The sequence below is a fragment of the Phyllobates terribilis genome, unplaced genomic scaffold, assembly GCF_046119375.1.
Source record: "Phyllobates terribilis strain yellow unplaced genomic scaffold, ASM4611937v1 Scaffold_12__6_contigs__length_324123572, whole genome shotgun sequence".
Taxonomy (NCBI): Eukaryota; Metazoa; Chordata; class Amphibia; order Anura; family Dendrobatidae; genus Phyllobates; species Phyllobates terribilis.
The window spans coordinates 310,631,573-310,659,113 of record NW_027362772.1 but is presented as its reverse complement, the minus strand read 5'-3'; the positions used below and the strand labels follow the sequence as shown (position 1 = coordinate 310,659,113).

The 27,541-nt window shown below is 49.7% G+C and overlaps 1 protein-coding gene across 1 annotated transcript in view; it reads right to left on the bottom strand.

Annotated features, from left to right (window-relative positions):
* The window catches only part of SORL1 (sortilin related receptor 1), a 265,489-nt gene that overhangs the window by 226,776 nt on the left and 11,172 nt on the right, over window positions 1-27,541 (bottom strand). The window contains 1 exon segment of the mRNA XM_073657402.1: window positions 4,745-4,861. Coding sequence (XP_073513503.1) covers window positions 4,745-4,861 — 117 coding nt within the window.

Here is a 27,541-nt window from a genome sequence, read left to right as displayed (position 1 = left end):
AATGATCAAGAGAATGTCCTCCCTCCCTCCCTCGTCCTCCCTCCCTCTCTCCGACTCCCGCGTCCTCCCTCCCTCCGACTCTCGCGTCCTCCCTCCCTCCGACTCTCGCGTCCTCCCTCCCTCCGACTCTCGCGTCCTCCCTCCCTCCGACTCTCGCGTCCTCCCTCCCTCCGACTCTCGCGTCCTCCCTCCCTCCGACTCTCGCGTCCTCCCTCCCTCCGACTCCCGCGTCCTCCCTCCCTCCCTTGTCCTCCCTCCCTCCCTCGGACTCCCGTGTCCTCCCTCCCTCCCTCGGACTCCCGTGTCCTCCCTCGTCCTCCCTCCCTCCCTCCCTCGGACTCCCGTGTCCTCCCTCCCTCGGATTCCCGTGTCCTCCCTCCCTCCCTCAGACTCCCGGGTCCTCCCTCCCTCCCTCGGACTCCCGTGTCCTCCTTCCCTCCCTTGTCCTCCCTCCCTCCCTTGTCCTCCCTCCCTCCCTCGGACTCCCGTGTCCTCCCTCCCTCGGATTCCCGTGTCCTCCCTCCCTCGGACTCCCGTGTCCTCCCTCCCTCCCTCGGACTCCCGTGTCCTCCCTCCCTCGGACTCCCGTGTCCTCCCTCCCTCCCTCGGACTCCCGTGTCCTCCCTCCCTCCCTCGGACTCCCGTGTCCTCCCTCCCTCCCTCCCTCGGACTCCCGTGTCCTCCCTCCCTCGGACTCCCGTGTCCTCCCTCCCTCCCTCGGACTCCCGTGTCCTCCCTCCCTCCCTCGGACTCCCGTGTCCTCCCTCCCTCCCTCCCTCGGACTCCCGTGTCCTCCCTCCCTCCCTCGGACTCCCGTGTCCTCCCTCCCTCGGATTCCCGTGTCCTCCCTCCCTCGGACTCCCGTGTCCTCCCTCCCTCCCTCGGACTCCCGTGTCCTCCCTCCCTGCCTCCCTCGGACTCCCGTGTCCTCCCTCCCTCGGACTCCCGTGTCCTCCCTCCCTCCCTCCCTCGGACTCCCGTGTCCTCCCTCCCTCCCTCCCTCGTCCTCCCTCCCTCTCTCCGACTCCCGCGTCCTCCCTCCCTCCGACTCTCGCGTCCTCCCTCCCTCCGACTCTCGCGTCCTCCCTCCCTCCGACTCTCGCGTCCTCCCTCCCTCCGACTCTCGCGTCCTCCCTCCCTCCGACTCTCGCGTCCTCCCTCCCTCCGACTCTCGCGTCCTCCCTCCCTCCGACTCTCGCGTCCTCCCTCCCTCCGACTCCCGCGTCCTCCCTCCCTCCCTTGTCCTCCCTCCCTCCCTCGGACTCCCGTGTCCTCCCTCCCTCCCTCGGACTCCCGTGTCCTCCCTCGTCCTCCCTCCCTCCCTCCCTCGGACTCCCGTGTCCTCCCTCCCTCGGATTCCCGTGTCCTCCCTCCCTCCCTCAGACTCCCGGGTCCTCCCTCCCTCCCTCGGACTCCCGTGTCCTCCTTCCCTCCCTTGTCCTCCCTCCCTCCCTTGTCCTCCCTCCCTCCCTCGGACTCCCGTGTCCTCCCTCCCTCGGATTCCCGTGTCCTCCCTCCCTCGGACTCCCGTGTCCTCCCTCCCTCCCTCGGACTCCCGTGTCCTCCCTCCCTCGGACTCCCGTGTCCTCCCTCCCTCCCTCCCTCGGACTCCCGTGTCCTCCCTCCCTCCCTCCCTCGGACTCCCGTGTCCTCCCTCCCTCGGACTCCCGTGTCCTCCCTCCCTCCCTCGGACTCCCGTGTCCTCCCTCCCTCCCTCCCTCGGACTCCCGTGTCCTCCCTCCCTCCCTCGGACTCCCGTGTCCTCCCTCCCTCGGATTCCCGTGTCCTCCCTCCCTCGGACTCCCGTGTCCTCCCTCCCTCCCTCGGACTCCCGTGTCCTCCCTCCCTGCCTCCCTCGGACTCCCGTGTCCTCCCTCCCTCGGACTCCCGTGTCCTCCCTCCCTCCCTCGGACTCCCGTGTCCTCCCTCCCTCCCTCGGACTCCCGTGTCCTCCCTCCCTCCCTCGGACTCCCGTGTCCTCCCTCCCTCCCTCCCTCGGACTCCCGTGTCCTCCCTCCCTCGGACTCCCGTGTCCTCCCTCCCTCGGACTCCCGTGTCCTCCCTCCCTCCCTCCCTCGGACTCCCGTGTCCTCCCTCCCTCCCTCCCTCGGACTCCCGTGTCCTCCCTCCCTCCCTCCCTCGGACTCCCGTGTCCTCCCTCCCTCCCTCCCTCGGACTCCCGTGTCCTCCCTCCCTCCCTCCCTCGGACTCCCGTGTCCTCCCTCCCTCCCTCCCTCGGACTCCCGTGTCCTCCCTCCCTCCCTCCCTCGGACTCCCGTGTCCTCCCTCGGACTCCCGTGTCCTCCCTCCCTCCCTCCCTCCCTCGGACTCCCGTGTCCTCCCTCGGACTCCCGTGTCCTCCCTCGGACTCCCGTGTCCTCCCTCGGACTCCCGTGTCCTCCCTCCCTCCCTCCCTCGGACTCCCATGTCCTCCCTCCCTCGGACTCCCGTGTCCTCCCTCCCTCCCTCCCTCGGACTCCCGTGTCCTCCCTCCCTCCCTCGGACTCCCGTGTCCTCCCTCCCTCCCTCGGACTCCCGTGTCCTCCCTCCCTCGGACTCCCGTGTCCTCCCTCCCTCGGACTCCCGTGTCCTCCCTCCCTCCCTCCCTCGGACTCCCGTGTCCTCCCTCCCTCCCTCCCTCGGACTCCCGTGTCCTCCCTCCCTCCCTCCCTCGGACTCCCGTGTCCTCCCTCCCTCCCTCCCTCGGACTCCCGGGTCCTCCCTCCCTCCCTCCCTCCCTCGGACTCCCGTGTCCTCCCTCCCTCCCTCCCTCGGACTCCCGTGTCCTCCCTCCCTCGGACTCCCGTGTCCTCCCTCCCTCGGACTCCCGTGTCCTCCCTCCCTCGTACTCCCGTGTCCTCCCTCCCTCGGACTCCCGTGTCCTCCCTCCCTCCCTCGGACTCCCGTGTCCTCCCTCCCTCCCTCGGACTCCCGTGTCCTCCCTCCCTCCCTCCCTCGGACTCCCGTGTCCTCCCTCCCTCCCTCCCTCGGACTCCCGTGTCCTCCCTCCCTCCCTCCCTCCCTCGGACTCCCGTGTCCTCCCTCCCTCCCTCGGACTCCCGTGTCCTCCCTCCCTCCCTCGGACTCCCGTGTCCTCCCTCCCTCCCTCGGACTCCCGTGTCCTCCCTCCCTCCCTCGGACTCCCGTGTCCTCCCTCCCTCCCTCCCTCCCTCGGACTCCCGTGTCCTCCCTCCCTCCCTCGGACTCCCGTGTCCTCCCTCCCTCCCTCCCTCCCTCGGACTCCCGTGTCCTCCCTCCCTCCCTCCCTCCCTCCCTCGGACTCCCGTGTCCTCCCTCCCTCCCTCCCTCCCTCCCTCGGACTCCCGTGTCCTCCCTCCCTCCCTCCCTCCCTCGGACTCCCGTGTCCTCCCTCCCTCCCTCCCTCCCTCGGACTCCCGTGTCCTCCCTCCCTCCCTCCCTCCCTCGGACTCCCGTGTCCTCCCTCCCTCCCTCGGACTCCCGTGTCCTCCCTCCCTCCCTCCATCCCTCGGACTCCCGTGTCCTCCCTCCCTCCCTCCCTCCCTCGGACTCCCGTGTCCTCCCTCCCTCCCTCCCTCCCTCGGACTCCCGTGTCCTCCCTCCCTCCCTCGGACTCCCGTGTCCTCCCTCCCTCCCTCCCTCGGACTCCCGTGTCCTCCCTCCCTCCCTCCCTCGGACTCCCGTGTCCTCCCTCCCTCCCTCCCTCGGACTCCCGTGTCCTCCCTCCCTCCCTCCCTCGGACTCCCGTGTCCTCCCTCCCTCCCTCGGACTCCCGTGTCCTCCCTCCCTCCCTCCCTCGGACTCCCGTGTCCTCCCTCCCTCCCTCCCTCGGACTCCCGTGTCCTCCCTCCCTCCCTCCCTCGGACTCCCGTGTCCTCCCTCCCTCCCTCCCTCGGACTCCCGTGTCCTCCCTCCCTCCCTCCCTCGGACTCCCGTGTCCTCCCTCCCTCCCTCCCTCGGACTCCCGTGTCCTCCCTCCCTCCCTCCCTCGGACTCCCGTGTCCTCCCTCCCTCCCTCCCTCGGACTCCCGTGTCCTCCCTCCCTCCCTCCCTCGGACTCCCGTGTCCTCCCTCCCTCCCTCGGACTCCCGTGTCCTCCCTCCCTCCCTCCCTCGGACTCCCGTGTCCTCCCTCCCTCGGACTCCCGTGTCCTCCCTCCCTCCCTCCCTCGGACTCCCGTGTCCTCCCTCCCTCCCTCCCTCGGACTCCCGTGTCCTCCCTCCCTCGGACTCCCGTGTCCTCCCTCCCTCCCTCCCTCGGACTCCCGTGTCCTCCCTCCCTCCCTCCCTCGGACTCCCGTGTCCTCCCTCCCTCGGACTCCCGTGTCCTCCCTCCCTCCCTCCCTCGGACTCCCGTGTCCTCCCTCCCTCCCTCCCTCGGACTCCCGTGTCCTCCCTCCCTCCCTCGGACTCCCGTGTCCTCCCTCCCTCCCTCCCTCGGACTCCCGTGTCCTCCCTCCCTCGGACTCCCGTGTCCTCCCTCCCTCGGACTCCCGTGTCCTCCCTCCCTCGGACTCCCGTGTCCTCCCTCCCTCCCTCCCTCCCTCGGACTCCCGTGTCCTCCCTCCCTCGGACTCCCGTGTCCTCCCTCCCTCCCTCGGACTCCCGTGTCCTCCCTCCCTCCCTCGGACTCCCGTGTCCTCCCTCCCTCCCTCCCTCGGACTCCCGTGTCCTCCCTCCCTCCCTCCCTCGGACTCCCGTGTCCTCCCTCCCTCCCTCCCTCGGACTCCCGTGTCCTCCCTCCCTCGGACTCCATGGTCACTCACATTGCTGCTCTTGGTGCCCAGAGACCCCAGACTGTCTCTGGTGAGACCCACGATGACGTTACTTCTCTCTCCAGCCCAGTGGACGACGATCTGATTGTGGGAGTCATTGAGGCTGACCTGAAGAGGGAGGTTGAGAACCATCATCATCCATTATATATTATGACCATACAGTAATATTATCCTTTGTGAAACGTAATTAATGCAGATGTCTGTGCTGAATACAGATGAATCTGGAGGGACGAGCTTTCTCCTTAGAAACGTTCCCAGTATTTGGGGGGCAGTCACACATGGTGGTCTGTCATGTGACTCGCTTTAGACTTTACTAATGCTTTGAAAAAACTTGCATTTGTACAAATTAGTCAATTCAGACAAGCAAAACTGCAGTGTAAAGCATGAGGGTGGGACAGGCAGCAGAGAGGTGAATTTCAGATTGCATCACCTATACTGTAATAAGATGTGATATCACCGCTCCTCTTATATCCCCTGTACTGTAATAAGATGTGATATCACCGCTCCTCTTATATCACCTGTACTGTAATAAGATGTGATATCACCGCTCCTCTTATATCACCCTGTACTGTAATAAGATGTGATATCACCACTCCTCTTATATCTCCCTGTACTGTAATAAGATGTGATATCACCACTCCTCTTATATCCCCCTGTACTGTAATAAGATGTGATATCACCGCTCCTCTTATATCACCTGTACTGTAATAAGATGTGATATCACCGCTCCTCTTATATCCCCCTGTACTGTAATAAGATGTGATATCACCGCTCCTCTTATATCCCCCTGTACTGTAATAAGATGTGATATCACCGCTCCTCTTATATCACCTGTACTGTAATAAGATGTGATATCACCCCTCCTCTTATATCCCCTGTACTGTAATAAGATGTGATATCATCGCTCCTCTTATATCACCTGTACTGTAATAAGATGTGATATCACCGCTCCTCTTATATCCCCTGTACTGTAATAAGATGTGATATCACCGCTCCTCTTATATCACCTGTACTGTAATAAGATGTGATATCACCGCTCCTCTTATATCCCCTGTACTGTAATAAGATGTGATATCATCGCTCCTCTTATATCACCTGTACTGTAATAAGATGTGATATCACCGCTCCTCTTATATCACCTGTACTGTAATAATATGTGATATCACCGCTCCTCTTATATCTCCTGTACTGTAATAAGATGTGATATCACCGCTCCTCTTATATCTCCCTGTACTGTAATAAGATGTGATATCACCGCTCCTCTTATATCTCCCTGTACTGTAATAAGATGTGATATCACAGCTCCTCTTATATCCCCCTGTACTGTAATAAGATGTGATATCACCGCTCCTCTTATATCTCCCTGTACTGTAATAAGATGTGATATCACCGCTCCTCTTATATCTCCCTGTACTGTAATAAGATGTGATATCACCGCTCCTCTTATATCTCCCTGTACTGTAATAAGATGTGATATCACCGCTCCTCTTATATCTCCCTGTACTGTAATAAGATGTGATATCATCGCTCCTCTTATATCACCTGTACTGTAATAAGATGTGATATCACCGCTCCTCTTATATCACTCTGTACTGTAATAAGATGTGATATCACCACTCCTCTTATATCTCCTGTACTGTAATAAGATGTGATATCACCGCTCCTCTTATATCTCCCTGTACTGTAATAAGATGTGATATCACCGCTCCTCTTATATCTCCTGTACTGTAATAAGATGTGATATCATCGCTCCTCTTATATCTCCTTGTACTGTAATAAGATGTGATATCACCGCTCCTCTTATATCTCCTTGTACTGTAATAAGATGTGATATCATCGCTCCTCTTATATCTCCTTGTACTGTAATAAGATGTGATGTCACCGCTCCTCTTATATCTCCTTGTACTGTAATAAGATGTGATGTCACTGCTCCTCTTATATCACCCTGTACTGTAATAAGATGTGATATCACCGCTCCTCTTATATCACTGTACTGTAATAAGATGTGATATCACCGCTCCTCTTATATCACTGTACTGTAATAAGATGTGATATCACCGCTCCTCTTATATCACTGTACTGTAATAAGATGTGATATCACAAGCTCTGGATCCTGCAGTTTATACAGGGTGGTCCAAAAGTAGGTGGACAGAAAACAATAACATTTATTTTGATTTCTATATAAAATTATATTTACTGACACAAGCATAACATTGACAATTACATTTTATTCTGAACAATAATACAAAAGCCCTTAAATGTCATCACTGCAGGGGCTCACACTGTTTTCCATTATAATTTGCTCAGCTTTGAAGTCGTCTCTTTCGCTGCGACAAACTTTTTTGCACAAGTCTCTTTGGGTAATAATTTCTTGAAATGCATCTCTTATGGAATTTTTAAAATCACTGATACTTTTTGGTTTTCGACTATAAAACTTTGTCCTTGAGTACTCCCCAAAAGAAAAAATCCATTGGGGTCAAGTCTGGTGAACGTGCCGGCCAATCAAGTGGGCCTCTTCGGCCAATCCATTTATTAGGAACTGTTTCATGGAGATACTCGCGGAGTACTCTTGAATAATGTAGAGGGGCGCAATCTTGTTGGAAATAAAGGTCATGTGAATTAGGCTGTTGCTGTAACTGGGGAACAACTTGATTCATTAGAATTTCCAGATACTTATCTCCTGTGACTGTTCCATCAAAAAATATTGGTCCTAAACACCAAAACTTGAAATACCCCCCCAAACATTGACACCCGGCTCATGTATTTGTTGCTCTAATGTTAAATGCATGTTCTCATAATACCAGTAAATACAATTATGTCTGTTAATATGGCCGGAGAATGGGAAAGAAGCTTCATCACTCCACATAAGGTTATCTAAAATTACTGGATTTTCTTCCATTTCGTTGAGCATAATCTCACTAAATTGCAGCCGCCTGTCTGGATCATCCTCCAATAAACCATGAATTAGACGTGGAGGATCAGCTTCCACCAAATAGATTTCAGGATTGGCATGATAGAAGCTCGTGAAATTCCCAATTCCAGAGAGGCTCTTCTGGTGACTTTTTTGGACTCTGAACAAGTGTTTCAGCAACAAGTTGTTTCTTATCTTCTGTACAGACTGTTTGGGGTCGAGCAGTTTTTGGAGCATTAAGGATTGAGCCAGTGGCATTGAATCTGTCACAAATGCGGTAAATGGTTTGTCTCTTTGGGGCTCGAGTACCAAATGTTTCAACCCAATTTGCTCTTATGGTTTCAGCATTTTGAGATTTCCAATACTCTGTTAAAGTCCATTTTCTTTGATCTGTATTTAAATTAATTTGCCATTATGTGTTATCTGAATTATCTGAAAAGAAAACAGATTTGGGGGAGATCTATCTGTGAAAACTAGATCTGTGAAACTGGCTCAGTTGCCCTTAGCAACCAATCAGATTCCACCTTTCATTTTCCAAAGAGTCTGTTAGGAATGAAAAGTGGAATCTGATTGGTTGCTAAGGGCAATTGATGTTTGATAAATTTCCCCCTTCATAACCTTATTACACTTTCTGTCCACATACTTTTGGACAACCATGTATATGAATAATGTCTTTGCTGCTTCTCTTCTGGATGATCATGCCCATCTTGTTTCTCTTGCTTGCTGGTATTCCTGGCACCACTGCCCATATATCCACCAGTACGACACCGCGGCATTTATTATTTCACACGTTGGCAGATTTGCTGTTTTAGAGTCTCGAAGAAGGTGAACAGAGCAGTCAGGAGCGCTCAACCAGAAGATGGCACCCAGCGTCACTGCCTGGCACCCAGCGTCACTGCCTGGCACCCAGCGCCACTGCCTGGCACCCAGCGCCACTGCCCGGCACCCAGCGCCACTGCCCGGCACCCAGCGCCACTGCCCGGCACACAGCGCCACTGCCCGGCACCCAACGCCACTGCCCGGCACCCAACGCCACTGCCCGGCACACAGCGCCACTGCCCGGCACACAGCGCCACTGCCCGGCACCCAGCGCCACTGCCCGGCACCCAGCGCCACTGCCCGGCACCCAGCGTCACTGCCTGGCACATCTGCCCAGTGCTGCGACCATCTGACAGCAGCACAGACAGATATGATGGGTGACCAGCTATACACCCCATTATAACTCCGAACCTCCGGACTCCTGGCTATATAGTAATGTGGACAAGCTGGGACTGCTGTCAGCCTAAAACAATGACACCTATGGAGGAGGAGGAGGAGGAGGAGGAGGAGGAGGAGGAAGGTGTGATCTCCAGACACAATCTGCAATGCAAATGTTGTAACAGCCTCATCTGCATTATTAATACTGAGGCTGTGACTTCACACTACTGACTACTGCTCCTGCACTGATACACAGCTGCTGGTTTGTTACATTGTATCCAGTGTAGACAATCCTGTGTGATACATCTGGTCTGCACTGATACACAGCTGCTGGTTTGTTACATTGTATCCAGTGTAGACAATCCTGTGTGATACATCTGGACTGCATTGATACACGGCTGCTGGTTTGTTACATTGTATCCAGTGTAGACAATCCTGTGTGATACATCTGGCCTGCACTGATACACGGCTGCTGGTTTGTTACATTGTATCCAGTGTAGACAATCCCGTGTGATACATCTGGCCTGCATTGATACACGGCTGCTGGTTTGTTACATTGTATCCAGTGTAGACAATCCTGTGTGATACATCTGGCCTGCACTGATACACAGCTGCTGGTTTGTTACATTGTATCCAGTGTAGACAATCCTGTGTGATACATCTGGTCTGCACTGATACACAGCTGCTGGTTTGTTACATTGTATCCAGTGTAGACAATCCTGTGTGATACATCTGGACTGCATTGATACACGGCTGCTGGTTTGTTACATTGTATCCAGTGTAGACAATCCTGTGTGATACATCTGGCCTGCACTGATACACGGCTGCTGGTTTGTTACATTGTATCCAGTGTAGACAATCCTGTGTGATACATCTGGCCCGCACTGATACACGGCTGCTGGTTTGTTACATTGTATCCAGTGTAGACAATCCCGTGTGATACATCTGGCCTGCACTGATACACGGCTGCTGGTTTGTTACATTGTATCCAGTGTAGACAATCCAGTGTGATACATCTGGCCCGCATTGATACACAGCTGCTGGTTTGTTACATTGTATCCAGTGTAGACAATCCTGTGTGATACATCTGGCCTGCACTGATATACGCTGCTGGTTTCTTACATTGTATCCAGGGTAGACAATCCTGTGTGATACATCTGGCCTGCACTGATACACGGCTGCAGGTTTGTTACATTGTATCCAGTGTAGACAATCCTGTGTGATACATCTGGACTGCATTGATAAACGGCTGCTGGTTTGTTACATTGTATCCAGTGTAGACAATCCTGTGTGATACATCTGGCCTGCACTGATACACAGCTGCTGGTTTGTTACATTGTATCCAGTGTAGACAATCCTGTGAGATACATCTGGCCTGCACTGATACACGGCTGCTGGTTTGTTACATTGTATCCAGTGTAGACAATCCTGTGTGATACATCTGGCCTGCACTGATACACGGCTGCTGGTTTGTTACATTGTATCCAGTGTAGACAATCCTGTGTGATACATCTGGCCTGCACTGATATACGCTGCTGGTTTCTTACATTGTATCCAGGGTAGACAATCCCGTGTGATACATCTGGCCTGCACTGATATACGGCTGCTGGTTTGTTACATTGTATCCAGGGTAGACAATCCTGTGTGATACATCTGGCCTGCACTGATACACAGCTGCTGATTTGTTACATTGTATCCAGTGTAGACAATCCTGTGCGATACATCTGGCCTGCACTGATACACGGCTGCTGGTTTGTTACATTGTATCCAGTGTAGACAATCCTGTGTGATACATCTGGCCAGCATTGATACACGGCTGCTGGTTTGTTACATTGTATCCAGTGTAGACAATCCTGTGCGATACATCTGGACTGCACTGATACACGGCTGCTGGTTTGTTACATTGTATCCAGTGTAGACAATCCTGTGTGATACATCTGGACTGCACTGATACACGGCTGCTGGTTTGTTACATTGTATCCAGTGTAGACAATCCCGTGTGATACATCTGGCTGCACTGATACACGGCTGCTGGTTTGTTACATTGTATCCAGTGTAGACAATCCCGTGTGATACATCTGGCTGCAGGTTTGTTACATTGTATCCAGTGTAGACAATCCCGTGTGATACATCTGGCAGCACTGATACACGGCTGCTGGTTTGTTACATTGTATCCAGTGTAGACAATACCGTGTAATACATCTGGCTGCACTGATACACGGCTGCAGGTTTGTTACATTGTATCCAGTGTAGACAATCCCGTGTGATACATCTGGCAGCACTGATACACGGCTGCTGGTTTGTTACATTGTATCCAGTGTAGACAATACCGTGTAATACATCTGGCTGCACTGATACACGGCTGATGGTTTGTTACATTGTATCCAGTGTAGACAATTCCGTGTGATACATCTGGCCTGCACTAATACTCGGCTGCTGGTTTGTTACATTGTATCCAGTGTAGACAATCCTGTGTGATACATCTGGCCTGCACTGATACACAGCTGCTGGTTTGATACATTGTATCCAGTGTAGACAATCCAGTGTGATACATCTGGCCTGCACTGATACACGGCTGCTGGTTTGTTACATTGTATCCAGTGTAGACAATCCCGTGTGATACATCTGGCCTGCATTGATACACGGCTGCTGGTTTGTTACATTGTATCCAGGGTAGACAATCCCGTGTGATACATCTGGCCTGCACTGATACACGGCTGCTGGTTTGTTACATTGTATCCAGTGTAGACAATCCCGTGTGATACATCTGGCCTGCATTGATACACGGCTGCTGGTTTGTTACATTGTATCCAGTGTAGACAATCCCGTGTGATACATCTGGCCTGCACTGATACACGGCTGCTGGTTTGTTACATTGTATCCAGTGTAGACAATCCCGTGTGATACATCTGGCCTGCATTGATACACGGCTGCTGGTTTGTTACATTGTATCCAGTGTAGACAATCCCGTGTGATACATCTGGCCTGCACTGATACACGGCTGCTGGTTTGTTACATTGTATCCAGTGTAGACAATCCTGTGTGATACATCTGGCCTGCACTGATACACGGCTGCTGGTTTGTTACATTGTATCCAGTGTAGACAATCCCGTGTGATACATCTGGCCTGCACGGATTCACGGCTACTGGTTTGTTACATTGTATCCAGTGTAGACAATACCGTGTAATACATCTGGCCTGCACTGATACACGGCTGCTGGTTTGTTACATTGTATCCAGTGTAGACAATTCCGTGTGATACATCTGGCCTGCACTAATACTCGGCTGCTGGTTTGTTACATTGTATCCAGTGTAGACAATCCTGTGTGATACATCTGGCCTGCACTGATACACAGCTGCTGGTTTGATACATTGTATCCAGTGTAGACAATCCAGTGTGATACATCAGGCCTGCACTGATACACGGCTGCTGGTTTGTTACATTGTATCCAGTGTAGACAATCCCGTGTGATACATCTGGCCTGCACTGATACACGGCTGCTGGTTTGTTACATTGTATCCAGTGTAGACAATCCCGTGTGATACATCTGGCCTGCACTGATACACGGCTGCCGGTTTGTTACATTGTATCCAGTGTAGACAATCCCGTGTGATACATCTGACCTGCACTGATACACGGCTGCTGGTTTGTTACATTGTATCCAGTTTAGACAATACCGTGTAATACATCTGGCTGCACTGATACACGGCTGCTGGTTTGTTACATTGTATCCAGTGTAGACAATCCCGTGTGATACATCTGGCCTGCACTGATTCACGGCTACTGGTTTGTTACATTGTATCCAGTGTAGACAATACCGTGTAATACATCTGGCTGCACTGATACACGGCTGCTGGTTTGTTACATTGTATCCAGTGTAGACAATTCCGTGTGATACATCTGGCCTGCACTAATACTCGGCTGCTGGTTTGTTACATTGTATCCAGTGTAGACAATCCTGTGTGATACATCTGGCCTGCACTGATACACAGCTGCTGGTTTGATACATTGTATCCAGTGTAGACAATCCAGTGTGATACATCAGGCCTGCACTGATACACGGCTGCTGGTTTGTTACATTGTATCCAGTGTAGACAATCCCGTGTGATACATCTGGCCTGCACTGATACACTGCTGCTGGTTTGTTACATTGTATCCAGTGTAGACAATCCCGTGTGATACATCTGGCCTGCACTGATACACTGCTGCTGGTTTGTTACATTGTATCCAGTGTAGACAATCCCGTGTGATACATCTGGCCTGCATTGATACACGGCTGCTGGTTTGTTACATTGTATCCAGTGTAGACAATCCCGTGTGATACATCTGGCCTGCACTGATACACGGCTGCTGGTTTGTTACATTGTATCCAGTGTAGACAATCCCGTGTGATACATCTGGCCTGCACTGATACACTGCTGCTGGTTTGTTACATTGTATCCAGTGTAGACAATCCTGTGTGATACATCTGGCCTGCACTGATACACAGCTGCTGGTTTGTTACATTGTATCCAGTGTAGACAATCCTGTGTGATACATCTGGCCTGCACTGATACAATGTAACAAACCAGCAGCAGTGTATCGAGTGTAGACAATCCCGTGTGATACATCTGGCCTGCATTGATACACGGCTGCTGGTTTGTTACATTGTATCCAGTGTAGACAATCCCGTGTGATACATCTGGCCTGCACTGATACACGGATGCTGGTTTGTTACATTGTATCCAGTTTAGACAATCCCGTGTGATACATCTGGCCTGCACTGATACACTGCTGCTGGTTTGTTACATTGTATCCAGTGTAGACAATCCTGTGTGATACATCTGGCCTGCATTGATACACGGCTGCTGGTTTGTTACATTGTATCCAGTGTAGACAATCCCGTGTGATACATCTGGCCTGCACTGATACACTGCTGCTGGTTTGTTACATTGTATCCAGTGTAGACAATCCCGTGTGATACATCTGGCCTGCACTGATACACGGCTGCTGGTTTGTTACATTGTATCCAGTGTAGACAATCCAGTGTGATACATCAGGCCTGCACTGATACACGGCTGCTGGTTTGTTACATTGTATCCAGTGTAGACAATCCCGTGTGATACATCTGGCCTGCACGGATACACGGCTGCTGGTTTGTTACATTGTATCCAGGGTAGACAATCCTGTGCGATACATCTGGCCTGCACTGATACACGGCTGCTGGTTTGTTACATTGTATCCAGGGTAGACAATCCTGTGCGATACATCTGGCCTGCACTGATACACGGCTGCTGGTTTGTTACATTGTATCCAGTGTAGACAATCCCGTGTGATACATCTGACCTGCACTGATACACGGATGCTGGTTTGTTACATTGTATCCAGTTTAGACAATCCCGTGTGATACATCTGGCCTGCACTGATACACTGCTGCTGGTTTGTTACATTGTATCCAGTGTAGACAATCCTGTGTGATACATCTAGCCTGCATTGATACACGGCTGCTGATTTGTTACATTGTATCCAGTGTAGACAATCCTGTGTGATACATCTGGCTGCACTGATACACGGCTGCTGGTTTGTTACATTGTATCCAGGGTAGACAATCCTGTGCGATACATCTGGCCTGCACTGATACACGGCTGCTGGTTTGTTACATTGTATCCAATGTAGACAATCCCGTGTGATACATCTGGCCTGCACGGATACACGGCTGCTGGTTTGTTACATTGTATCCAGGGTAGACAATCCTGTGCGATACATCTGGCCTGCACTGATACTCGGCTGCTGGTTTGTTACATTGTATCCAATGTAGACAATCCTGTGTGATACATCTGGCCTGCACTGATACACGGCTGCTGGTTTGTTACATTGTATCCAGTGTAGACAATCCTGTGTGATACATCTGGCCTGCATTGATACACAGCTGCTGGTTTGTTACATTGTATCCAGTGTAGACAATCCTGTGTGATACATCTAGCCTGCACTGATATACGGCTGCTGGTTTGTTACATTGTATCCAGGGTAGACAATCCCGTGTGATACATCTGGCCTGCACTGATACACGGCTGCTGGTTTGTTACATTGTATCCAGTGTAGACAATCCCGTGTGATACATCTGGCCTGCACTGATTCACGGCTACTGGTCTGTTACATTGTATCCAGTGTAGACAATCCCGTGTGATACATCTGGCCTGCATTGATACACGGCTGCTGGTTTGTTACATTGTATCCAGTGTAGACAATCCCGTGTGATACATCTGGCCTGCATTGATACACGGCTGCTGGTTTGTTACATTGTATCCAGTGTAGACAATCCCGTGTGATACATATGGCCTGCACTGATACACGGCTGCTGGTTTGTTACATTGTATCCAGTGTAGACAATCCTGTGTGATACATCTGGCCTGCACTGATACACGGCTGCTGGTTTGTTACATTGTATCCAGTGTAGACAATCCAGTGTGATACATCAGGCCTGCACTGATACACGGCTGCTGGTTTGTTACATTGTATCCAGTGTAGACAATCCCGTGTGATACATCTGGCCTGCACGGATACACGGCTGCTGGTTTGTTACATTGTATCCAGGGTAGACAATCCTGTGCGATACATCTGGCCTGCACTGATACACGGCTGCTGGTTTGTTACATTGTATCCAGGGTAGACAATCCTGTGCGATACATCTGGCCTGCACTGATACACGGCTGCTGGTTTGTTACATTGTATCCAGTGTAGACAATCCCGTGTGATACATCTGGCCTGCACTGATACACGGCTGCCGGTTTGTTACATTGTATCCAGTGTAGACAATCCCGTGTGATACATCTGGCCTGCACTGATACACGGCTACTGGTTTGTTACATTGTATCCAGTGTAGACAATACCGTGTAATACATCTGGCTGCACTGATACACGGCTGCTGGTTTGTTACATTGTATCCAGTGTAGACAATTCCGTGTGATACATCTGGCCTGCACTAATACTCGGCTGCTGGTTTGTTACATTGTATCCAGTGTAGACAATCCTGTGTGATACATCTGGCCTGCACTGATACACAGCTGCTGGTTTGATACATTGTATCCAGTGTAGACAATCCAGTGTGATACATCAGGCCTGCACTGATACACGGCTGCTGGTTTGTTACATTGTATCCAGTGTAGACAATCCCGTGTGATACATCTGGCCTGCACCGATACACGGCTGCTGGTTTGTTACATTGTATCCAGTGTAGACAATCCCGTGTGATACATCTGGCCTGCACTGATACACGGCTGCCGGTTTGTTACATTGTATCCAGTGTAGACAATCCCGTGTGATACATCTGACCTGCACTGATACACGGCTGCTGGTTTGTTACATTGTATCCAGTTTAGACAATACCGTGTAATACATCTGGCTGCACTGATACACGGCTGCTGGTTTGTTACATTGTATCCAGTGTAGACAATCCCGTGTGATACATCTGGCCTGCACTGATTCACGGCTACTGGTTTGTTATATTGTATCCAGTGTAGACAATACCGTGTAATACATCTGGCTGCACTGATACACGGCTGCTGGTTTGTTACATTGTATCCAGTGTAGACAATTCCGTGTGATACATCTGGCCTGCACTAATACTCGGCTGCTGGTTTGTTACATTGTATCCAGTGTAGACAATCCTGTGTGATACATCTGGCCTGCACTGATACACAGCTGCTGGTTTGATACATTGTATCCAGTGTAGACAATCCAGTGTGATACATCAGGCCTGCACTGATACACGGCTGCTGGTTTGTTACATTGTATCCAGTGTAGACAATCCCGTGTGATACATCTGGCCTGCACTGATACACGGCTGCTGGTTTGTTACATTGTATCCAGTGTAGACAATCCCGTGTGATACATCTGGCCTGCACTGATACACTGCTGCTGGTTTGTTACATTGTATCCAGTGTAGACAATCCCGTGTGATACATCTGGCCTGCACTGATACACTGCTGCTGGTTTGTTACATTGTATCCAGTGTAGACAATCCCGTGTGATACATCTGGCCTGCACTGATACACGGCTGCTGGTTTGTTACATTGTATCCAGTGTAGACAATCCCGTGTGATACATCTGGCCTGCACTGATACACGGCTGCTGGTTTGTTACATTGTATCCAGTGTAGACAATCCCGTGTGATACATCTGGCCTGCACTGATACACGGCTGCTGGTTTGTTACATTGTATCCAGTGTAGACAATCCTGTGTGATACATCTGGCCTGCACTGATACACAGCTGCTGGTTTGTTACATTGTATCCAGTGTAGACAATCCTGTGTGATACATCTGGCCTGCACTGATACACTGCTGCTGGTTTGTTACATTGTATCCAGTGTAGACAATCCCGTGTGATACATCTGGCCTGCATTGATACACGGCTGCTGGTTTGTTACATTGTATCCAGTGTAGACAATCCCGTGTGATACATCTGGCCTGCACTGATACACTGCTGCTGGTTTGTTACATTGTATCCAGTGTAGACAATCCCGTGTGATACATCTGGCCTGCACTGATACACGGCTGCTGGTTTGTTACATTGTATCCAGTGTAGACAATCCCGTGTGATACATCTGGCCTGCATTGATACACGGCTGCTGGTTTGTTACATTGTATCCAGTGTAGACAATCCCGTGTGATACATCTGACCTGCACTGATACACGGATGCTGGTTTGTTACATTGTATCCAGTTTAGACAATCCCGTGTGATACATCTGGCCTGCACTGATACACTGCTGCTGGTTTGTTACATTGTATCCAGTGTAGACAATCCTGTGTGATACATCTGGCCTGCATTGATACACGGCTGCTGGTTTGTTACATTGTATCCAGTGTAGACAATCCCGTGTGATACATCTGGCCTGCACTGATACACGGCTGCTGGTTTGTTACATTGTATCCAGTGTAGACAATCCAGTGTGATACATCAGGCCTGCACTGATACACGCTCGCTGCTGGTTTGTTACATTGTATCCAGTGTAGACAATCCCGTGTGATACATCTGGCCTGCACTGATACACGGCTGCTGGTTTGTTACATTGTATCCAGTGTAGACAATCCCGTGTGATACATCTGACCTGCACTGATACACGGATGCTGGTTTGTTACATTGTATCCAGTTTAGACAATCCCGTGTGATACATCTGGCCTGCACTGATACACTGCTGCTGGTTTGTTACATTGTATCCAGTTTAGACAATCCCGTGTGATACATCTGGCCTGCACTGATACACTGCTGCTGGTTTGTTACATTGTATCCAGTGTAGACAATCCCGTGTGATACATCTGGCCTGCACTGATACACGGCTGCTGGTTTGTTACATTGTATCCAGTTTAGACAATCCCGTGTGATACATCTGGCCTGCACTGATACACGGCTGCTGGTTTGTTACATTGTATCCAGTGTAGACAATCCCGTGTGATACATCTGGCCTGCACTGATACACGGCTGCTGGTTTGTTACATTGTATCCAGTTTAGACAATCCCGTGTGATACATCTGGCCTGCACTGATACACTGCTGCTGGTTTGTTACATTGTATCCAGTGTAGACAATCCCCTGTGATACATCTGGCCTGCATTGATACACGGCTGCTGATTTGTTACATTGTATCCAGTGTAGACAATCCCGTGCGATACATCTGGCTGCACTGATACACGGCTGCTGGTTTGTTACATTGTATCCAGGCGATACATCTGGCCTGCACTGATACACGGCTGCTGGTTTGTTACATTGTATCCAATGTAGACAATCCCGTGTGATACATCTGGCCTGCACGGATACACGGCTGCTGGTTTGTTACATTGTATCCAGGGTAGACAATCCTGTGCGATACATCTGGCCTGCACTGATACACGGCTGCTGGTTTGTTACATTGTATCCAATGTAGACAATCCCGTGTGATACATCTGGCCTGCACTGATACACGGCTGCTGGTTTGTTACATTGTATCCAGTGTAGACAATCCAGTGTGATACATCAGGCCTGCACTGATACACGGCTGCTGGTTTGTTACATTGTATCCAGTGTAGACAATCCCGTGTGATACATCTGGCCTGCACTGATACACGGCTGCTGGTTTGTTACATTGTATCCAGTGTAGACAATCCCGTGTGATACATCTGACCTGCACTGATACACGGATGCTGGTTTGTTACATTGTATCCAGTTTAGACAATCCCGTGTGATACATCTGGCCTGCACTGATACACTGCTGCTGGTTTGTTACATTGTATCCAGTGTAGACAATCCTGTGTGATACATCTGGCCTGCACTGATACACGGCTGCTGGTTTGTTACATTGTATCCAGTGTAGACAATCCTGTGTGATACATCTGGCCTGCACTGATTCACGGCTACTGGTTTGTTACATTGTATCCAGTGTAGACAATCCCGTGTGATACATCTGGCCTGCACTGATTCACGGCTACTGGTTTGTTACATTGTATCCAGTGTAGACAATCCCGTGTGATACATCTGGCCTGCACTGATACACGGCTGCTGGCTTGTTACATTGTATCCAGTGTAGACAATCCCGTGTGATACATCTGGCCTGCACTGATACACAGCTGCTGGTTTGTTACATTGTATCCAGTGTAGACAATCCTGTGTGATACATCTGGCTGCACTGATACACAGCTGCTGGTTTGTTACATTGTATCCAGTGTAGACAATCCCGTGTGATACATCTGGCTGCACTGATACACGGCTGCTGGTTTGTTACATTGTATCCAGTGTAGACAATCCCGTGTGATACATCTGGCCTGCACTGATACACGGCTGCCGGTTTGTTACATTGTATCCAGTGTAGACAATCCCGTGTGATACATCTGGCCTGCACTGATACACGGCTGCTGGCTTGTTACATTGTATCCAGTGTAGACAATCCCGTGTGATACATCTGTCCTGCACTGATACACAGCTGCTGGTTTGTTACATTGTATCCAGTGTAGACAATCCTGTGTGATACATCTGGCTGCACTGATACACAGCTGCTGGTTTGTTACATAGTATCCAGTGTAGACAATCCCGTGTGATACATCTGTCCTGCACTGATACACAGCTGCTGGTTTGTTACATTGTATCCAGTGTAGACAATCCTGTGTGATACATCTGGCCTGCACTGATACACAGCTGCTGGTTTGTTACATTGTATCCAGTGTAGACAATCCTGTGTGATACATCTGGCTGCACTGATACACAGCTGCTGGTTTGTTACATTGTATCCAATCCTGTGTGATACATCTGGCCTGCACTGATACACAGCTGCTGGTTTGTTACATTGTATCCAGTGTAGACAATCCTGTGTGATACATCTGGCCTGCACTGATACACAGCTGCTGGTTTGTTACATTGTATCCAATCCCGTGTGATACATCTAGCCTGCACTGATACACGGCTGCTGGTTTGTTACATTGTATCCAATCCTGTGTGATACATCTGGCCTGCACTGATACACGGCTGCTGGTTTGTTACATTGTATCCAGTGTAGACAATCCTGTGTGATACATCTGGCCTGCACGGATACACGGCTGCTGGTTTGTTACATTGTATCCAGGGTAGACAATCCTGTGCGATACATCTGGCCTGCACTGATACACGGCTGCTGGTTTGTTACATTGTATCCAATCCTGTGTGATACATCTGGCCTGCACTGATACACAGCTGCTGGTTTGTTACATTGTATCCAATCCTGTGTGATACATCTGGCTGCACTGATACACCGCAGCTGGTTTGTTAAATTGTATCCAATCCTGTGTGATACATCTGGCTGCACTGATACACCGCAGCTGGTTTGTTACATTGTATCCAATCCTGTGTGATACATCTGGCTGCACTGATACACTGCAGCTGGTTTGTTACATTGTATCCAATCCCGTGTGATACATCTGGCTGCACTGATACACCGCAGCTGGTTTGTTACATTGTATCCAATCCTCTGTGATACATCTGGCTGCACTGATACACCGCAGCTGGTTTGTTACATTGTATCCAATCCTCTGTGATACATCTGGCTGCACTGATACACCGCAGCTGGTTTGTTACATTGTATCCAGTGTAGACTGCTGCAGGACAAGGTCAGGACTCGTTTCCAGATGGAACATTTGTAACTGACAGCAAGAAGAGACTTCATTGTGAGACGACCACCCACCCAGATTAGAATAAAACTTGAAGACCCCACTACGGATCAGAAATTGCCACATTGAGAGATCTGTGGGTAGAGCAAATACATCAGTGCACTTTATCACTGCGGTCAATGAGAGCGCTCAGTAGGTGCGATGCTCTGCAGCAGTGAGGGGTGTAGCTATCGGCGCTGGGGTCAGAGACGTCTCGGTGACTGAACCTGCGATCGCCATGTTGTTTGCTTGATATCACCGGCTCATTGCCGCACACGGCGGCGCCGTTGCCATCAGTCCTGTCTGTGACATCCGTCTCGTACACAAAGGAAGTTTTCATCAAAGTTTTCTTTTTGATTATTTTTGGGATGGATGTAATAATCGCTAGTAAAGAAACTGTCGCATAGAAAGTGCTGGAAGTGTAACCATCATTTCTATTCCATAAATCAATAGTAAATGAGAACATAAGAATTTTTGGAATATTTACCGTCTATCTCATCAGAGAAATCTGCTTCTTTCTCCTCCTGGACTGATCATTCATTCTCCATCAGTATATAGTGGAGACAGATTCCCATTACTGAGAATGGAGAAGACAGTTGGTGCTTTTTTAATTCTATGGAGGAGGAGGATTTAGAGAGGACAGACAATCCGCTGCCAAATCCATAGGACTATGAGCACTGACTGCCATCTCCTATCTCAGCAATGGAACAATCTGTATTCACTCAACTTTACCCGGGAATTGAGAATGAAAGAGGAGTCCAGGCGGAGAAAGAAGCAGCGTTCTGACGTAAGATATATTATAAAGCAGGGCTGTGGAGTCGGAGTCGGTATAAAATGGACCGACTCCGACTCCTATAATATATAATACATTGGGTACAGTAGTTCAATGCAGTTTGTGGGGAATATTTTTTCATAGGAATTTGGGAAAGTTATGAAATGTCCTATAAATGTCCGTCCTATTCCTGATCTAAGGCTACATTCACACACAGCGTTTTTGCTGCGTTTTTTGAGGATATGTTTTTCAGCTGCAAAAGCAGATCAGCTTTTTAAAAAAACTGCTTCACCTGAAAGGTCTTTGAGCTCATAGATAATGTTTTCAATAGCAAAAGCAGATTAGAAAAACGCCGAACAAACTGACGTTCTTTGTGAGGATCCTTTTTTGAGCCCAAAAACGGATCCTCACAAAACGATGTGTCTGAATGTCATATCTTGAAACCCATTGACTTTGCTGGGATGCCCAGAGACACTGCATTTTACTGCAAAAAAACGGATCCGCAAAAACGCTGTGTGTGAATCATGGTCATAGCCAGCGAGGGGCAGGGGGGGCAGCTGCCCCCCCCCCTCCCCTAGAAGCAGGGGTACGCACCTATCAAAACTCACTTGTATGCTGCAGTGCTCCCATCCTGCACCGGCTCCAGACTGCAGGGGGCAGTCTCCCCTCCTCTGTCCTGTCTTCTGCCGTCTTCACCAGAGAGATGAGGGGGAGGGGTACCTGCCCTGCACAGGATCCGATTCCTGGGCCCCTGAGCTGGAGAAAGTGAAAGTACTACTGCTCATCTCTGTCACAGGAAGGTAACTAATGCTAATATTGTAGGTGATTATTATGTGCTCTCTGTACAAAGTGTGAACTATATGTGCGATATGTGCAATGTACTATTTGCAGTCTGTAGCTGTCATCTGTCTATCACACTCTATCCCTCCATACATCTATCCCTCCATCTATCCATTATTATATTCTATCTAAATATCTTGATTATTGTATCATAAAAATGATTAAATGTCTGATGTTCACATTGTACTACAATAAATTTTTCACTTAAATATAAGCAATATATGTGGGAGTCGGAGTCGGTGTAAGGGAAATTGAGGCGTCGGAGTCGCAGGTTTGGCTTACCGACTCCACAGCCCTGTTATAAAGTTTCTTATTTTCACCTGTACTATTGATTTATGCCAAAAAAAAATCAAAATATGATTACTCCTTAAAGTGCAAGGGAACATCTGAGCTGGGGAAGGGTCTACTGATCAGAGGGTCACACTGCCCCTACCCCTTATACAGAGAATGGGGGAGAGGAAACCTACTATCAGTCCAGGACTGGGACGGTCCACAGGCATTAATCTGAAACTATGGGATCTACACGACTGTTGTATATACACTTAGGGGGGAGGGGTCTCCGCTTCCTAAATATGACCTCTGACCCATCCTCCTACACTGTAAGAGCAAAGAAGGCGAAAAGGAAGAAAAGCAACCGATGGCTCGATACAATCACAATAACGGTGGAGAAGACCCTGATGACCTATCCAGGCTGCACAAGGTCCATCTCCCTACAGAGCGTTCATCCATCAAGTCGCCATGGATCGAGATCGAGCAGAAGGGCGTTAAATAATAATAATAATAATAATTAGCCCCCATAACTGACAGATTGTTCAAAATGTTCACTTTTTGCATCATTCTCGTCACAAGTTGAAAATGTGGTCTTGGGGTACCAGAGGGACATATAGACAGATTAATTAATAAGTAACTAAACCTTTGTTACCATTTTTAGATTTTCTTGTCCTGCTAATTGCTTGCAGAGCGGTGGAGGGCCAAGTTTTGAGATTCCCACAAATCGTTAAAAAAAAAATGCCAGCTCAGGAGACAGGAGCGCACGGCTGCCCGAACACGGACACGGGGCGGAGGACGGAGAAAGTCTATGCTGCCAGCGGAGTCCTCACCGCTGAGAAAAATGAGGAGACCCTTCTGCGCTGGATCGAAGTTGGAAAGAAGAGGTGGGTAGTGTTTCTATTAATTCCCATTGCACTTGCTGATGGGGTTTTTGGGTTCCTTTTTTACACTGAAAAACCCTATGTACAGTTGTGCTCAAAAGTTTACATACCCCGGCAGAATTTTTCCTTTCTTGGCCTTGTTTCAGAGAATATGAATTATAACAAAAAAACGTTTTCTCCACTCATGGTTATTGGTTGGGTGAAGCCATTTATTGTCAAACTACTGTGTTTTCTGTTTTTAAATCTTAATGACAACCAAAAACATCCAAATGACCCTGATCAAAAGTTCACATACCCTGGTGATTTTGGCCTGATAAAATGCACAGAATTTGACACAAATGGGTTTGAATGGCTACTAAAGGTAACATCCTCACCTGTGACCTGTTTGCTTATAATCAGTGTGTGTGCATAAAAGCTGAGTGAGTTTCTGGGATCCAGACATTCTCCTGCATCTTTCATCCAGCCACTGACGTTTCTGGATTGTGAGTCATGGGGAAAACAAAAGAATTGTCAACGGATCTAAGGGAAAAGGTGGTTGATCTGTATAACACAGGAAAGGGAAACAAAAAAATATCCAAGGAATTGATAATGCCAGTCAGCAGCGTTCAAACTGTGATTAACAAATGGAAAATCAGGGGTTCTGTAAAAACAAACCCACGGTCAGGTAGACCAACGAAGATTTCGGCCACAACTGCCAGGAAAATTGTTCGGGATGCAAAGAAAAACCCACAAATAACATCAGCTGAAATTCAGGACTCTCTGAAAACTAGCGGAGTGGCTGCTTCAAGATGCACAATAAGGAGGCAGTTGAAGAAAAATGGGCTGCATGGACGAGTCGCCAGAAGAAAGCCAATACTGCGCAAATGCCACAATGTATCTCTCCTACAATACGCCAAACAGCACAGAGACAAGCCTGAAAACTTCTGAAACAAGGTTATTTGGAGTGATGAGACCAAAATTTAACTTTTTGGCCACAACCATAAACGTTACATTTGGAGACGGGTCAACAAGGCCTATGATGAAAGGAACACCATTCCTACAGTAAAGCACGGAGGTGGATCGCTGATGTTTTGGGGATGTGTAAGCTACAAAGGCACAGAAAACTTGGTAAAACTTGAAGGAAAGATGAATGCAGCACGTCATCAGCAAATACTGGAGGCAAATTTGCACTCATCAGCCCAGAAGCTGCGCAACATGACAACGATCCAAAACACAAGGCCAAGTCGACCTGTCATTGGCTTCAGCAGAACAAAGTGAAGGTTCTGGAGTGGCCATCTCAGTCTCCTGACCTCAATATCATTGAGCCACTCTGGGGAGATCTCAAGCGCGCAGTTCATGCTGGACAGCCCAGGAATTTACAGGAACTGGAGGCTTTTTGCCAAGAAGAATGGGCAGCTTTACCATCTGAGAAAATAAAGAACCTCATCCACAACTACCACAAAAGACTTCAAGCTGTCATTGATGTTAGGGGGGGCAATACACGGTATTAAGAACTGGGGTATGTGAACTTTTGATCAGGGTCATTTGGATGTTTTTGGTTGTCATTAAGATTTCAAAAGAGAAAACACAGTAGTTTGACAATAAATGGCTTCACCCAACAAGTAACCATGAGGGGAAAAATTCTGCTGAGGTATGTAAACTTTTGAGCACAACTGTATATAAAATTGTAGAGGGAGGGAGTCGTGAGATAGACCAGTCAGCTGAGTACCGGCAACTATCTGGTTTATGGAGGGGTCAGGCAGTGACTTTAGGCTGTTTTGGTACAGCAGAACCGCCGGCGCTCTGGTCAGCCACGCTCTGGTCATCCGCGCCCACGCTCTGGTCACCCGCGCCCGCGCTCTGGTCACCCGCGCCCTGGTCACCCGCGCTCTGGTCAGCCGCGCCTGTATTATCAGATTCTTGATATAACTCTTTGGGATAACTGTATAAAGAGCCGTCACTATTTGTGGGCAGAAGGTGCCGACATCCGGGATGACATAACTGTGAAGGAGAATATATTCCCTGAGGACGAGTTACCAGGTGGGGGTCCGCAGACGCGGTCACATGGATCACAGTGTGGGTGCAGCTGGCGACGAGATACAAACACATCTATAAGACTCTCCACCAAAAATCCCCGAAAAACTGCATCCAACAGGAACGCCAGCGGAGCCGCACACGGTCTGACCTCTGTCCCGGCAGGATTCAGCTTTTTCAGACATGTACAGTGTTTTACCACTCGGCTTGTTTTCTTCAGCTGCTTTTGTCCAATCTTAGTCAAAAGGTAAAAGCAGAAAGTCAGGAAAAGTCCCGGCTGCATTTGCCCTTTCGACCTCAGCTACAGTGGTCCTAACCTGAGCTGGCGGTGGGATCCCAAACCAGTCTGTAAAACTCCAATCTGTGCAACAACTACAAATCAATCTGTTATCTGCCAAGTACAAGAAGACCCGACTGGCATCACTGAAAGGAGCAGAAACCCGCAAGAGCCGGGTCTAATCAGCACCAAAGAACGTCACAACCACGGGGTAAGAGCAAAGCTGAACCCCAAAATACAGGGCGAGCTCAGACAGAATAGCCAGGAGCAGACACTGCGCACATACATTACTGATCCCGTATTATGCTCCAGAGCTGCACTCACTATTCTGCTGGTGCAGTCACTGTGTACACACATTACATTACTGATCCTGAGTTACCTCCTGTATTATACTCCAGAGCTGCACTCACTATTCTGCTGGTGCAGTCACTGTGTACATACATTACATTACTGATCCTGAGTTACCTCCTGTATTATACTCCAGAGCTGCACTCACTATTCTGCTGGTGCAGTCACTGTGTACATACATTACATTACTGATCCTGAGTTACCTCCTGTATTATACTCCAGAGCAGCACTCACAATTCCGCTGGTCCAGCCGCTCCCTCTCTCCTCACACACATATTATACATATAGGCTATGTGCCCACGTTGCATTTATGAAGCAGAAAATTTCTGCTGCATAATTGCAAGTCCTCTCCCGGAAAAACGCATGCGGAATTCCGCACGCGTTTATCGCGCATTTTTCGCGCGTTTATCACGCGTTTTCCACATGCGGAATTGCCTTGCGTTTTTTATGCATTGGACAAAGGCAATTCCGCTTGCGGAAACGCAAAATTAAATGACATGCTGCGGATTTTTGAACGCGGCATAAACGCTGCGGAAAAATCCGCAGCATGTGCATAGAACTTGCGGAATCCCATTGGGGACCATGGGGTGCGGATATACATGCGTTTTTCAAGCGTTTACGCTGCGGAAATTCCGCAGCATATACGCTTGAAAAATGCTACGTGGGCACACAGCCATATACAGAATAATAACTACTTACACTACAGACTTTCGGTCTGGTTACCAAAGAAAATAATAACCACAAACAATAAATAAAATAAACAATAGCTGACAAATATATACAAGACAAAACAAAACCCCCCACACTCGAGCCCACCAGTCCCTCCCCGGCACTGACCTGAGAGCTGCTCCTGCGTCTCATGCCTCAGTCCAACGTCCATAGGCCAGATCAGGCAGTGCCAGTTTTTCACCCAAATAACCAGTGTCCCACAAGATGAACCCACCTCCCCCCTTTTCCCTCCACCCAAACCCATATATACAATATATACAGAAACAAACAATACAATAACCACAACTGACAAAGCCCAAGTTCGGCGCCTGCAGCCCTACATCACTGTCTACTGATCAATAAAACAAAAATCTATGGTGTCAGCAGCAGCCCACCACCAGGAGAGGAGACCACCAGACTAGGGCACACTAAAAGAAAAGCCCC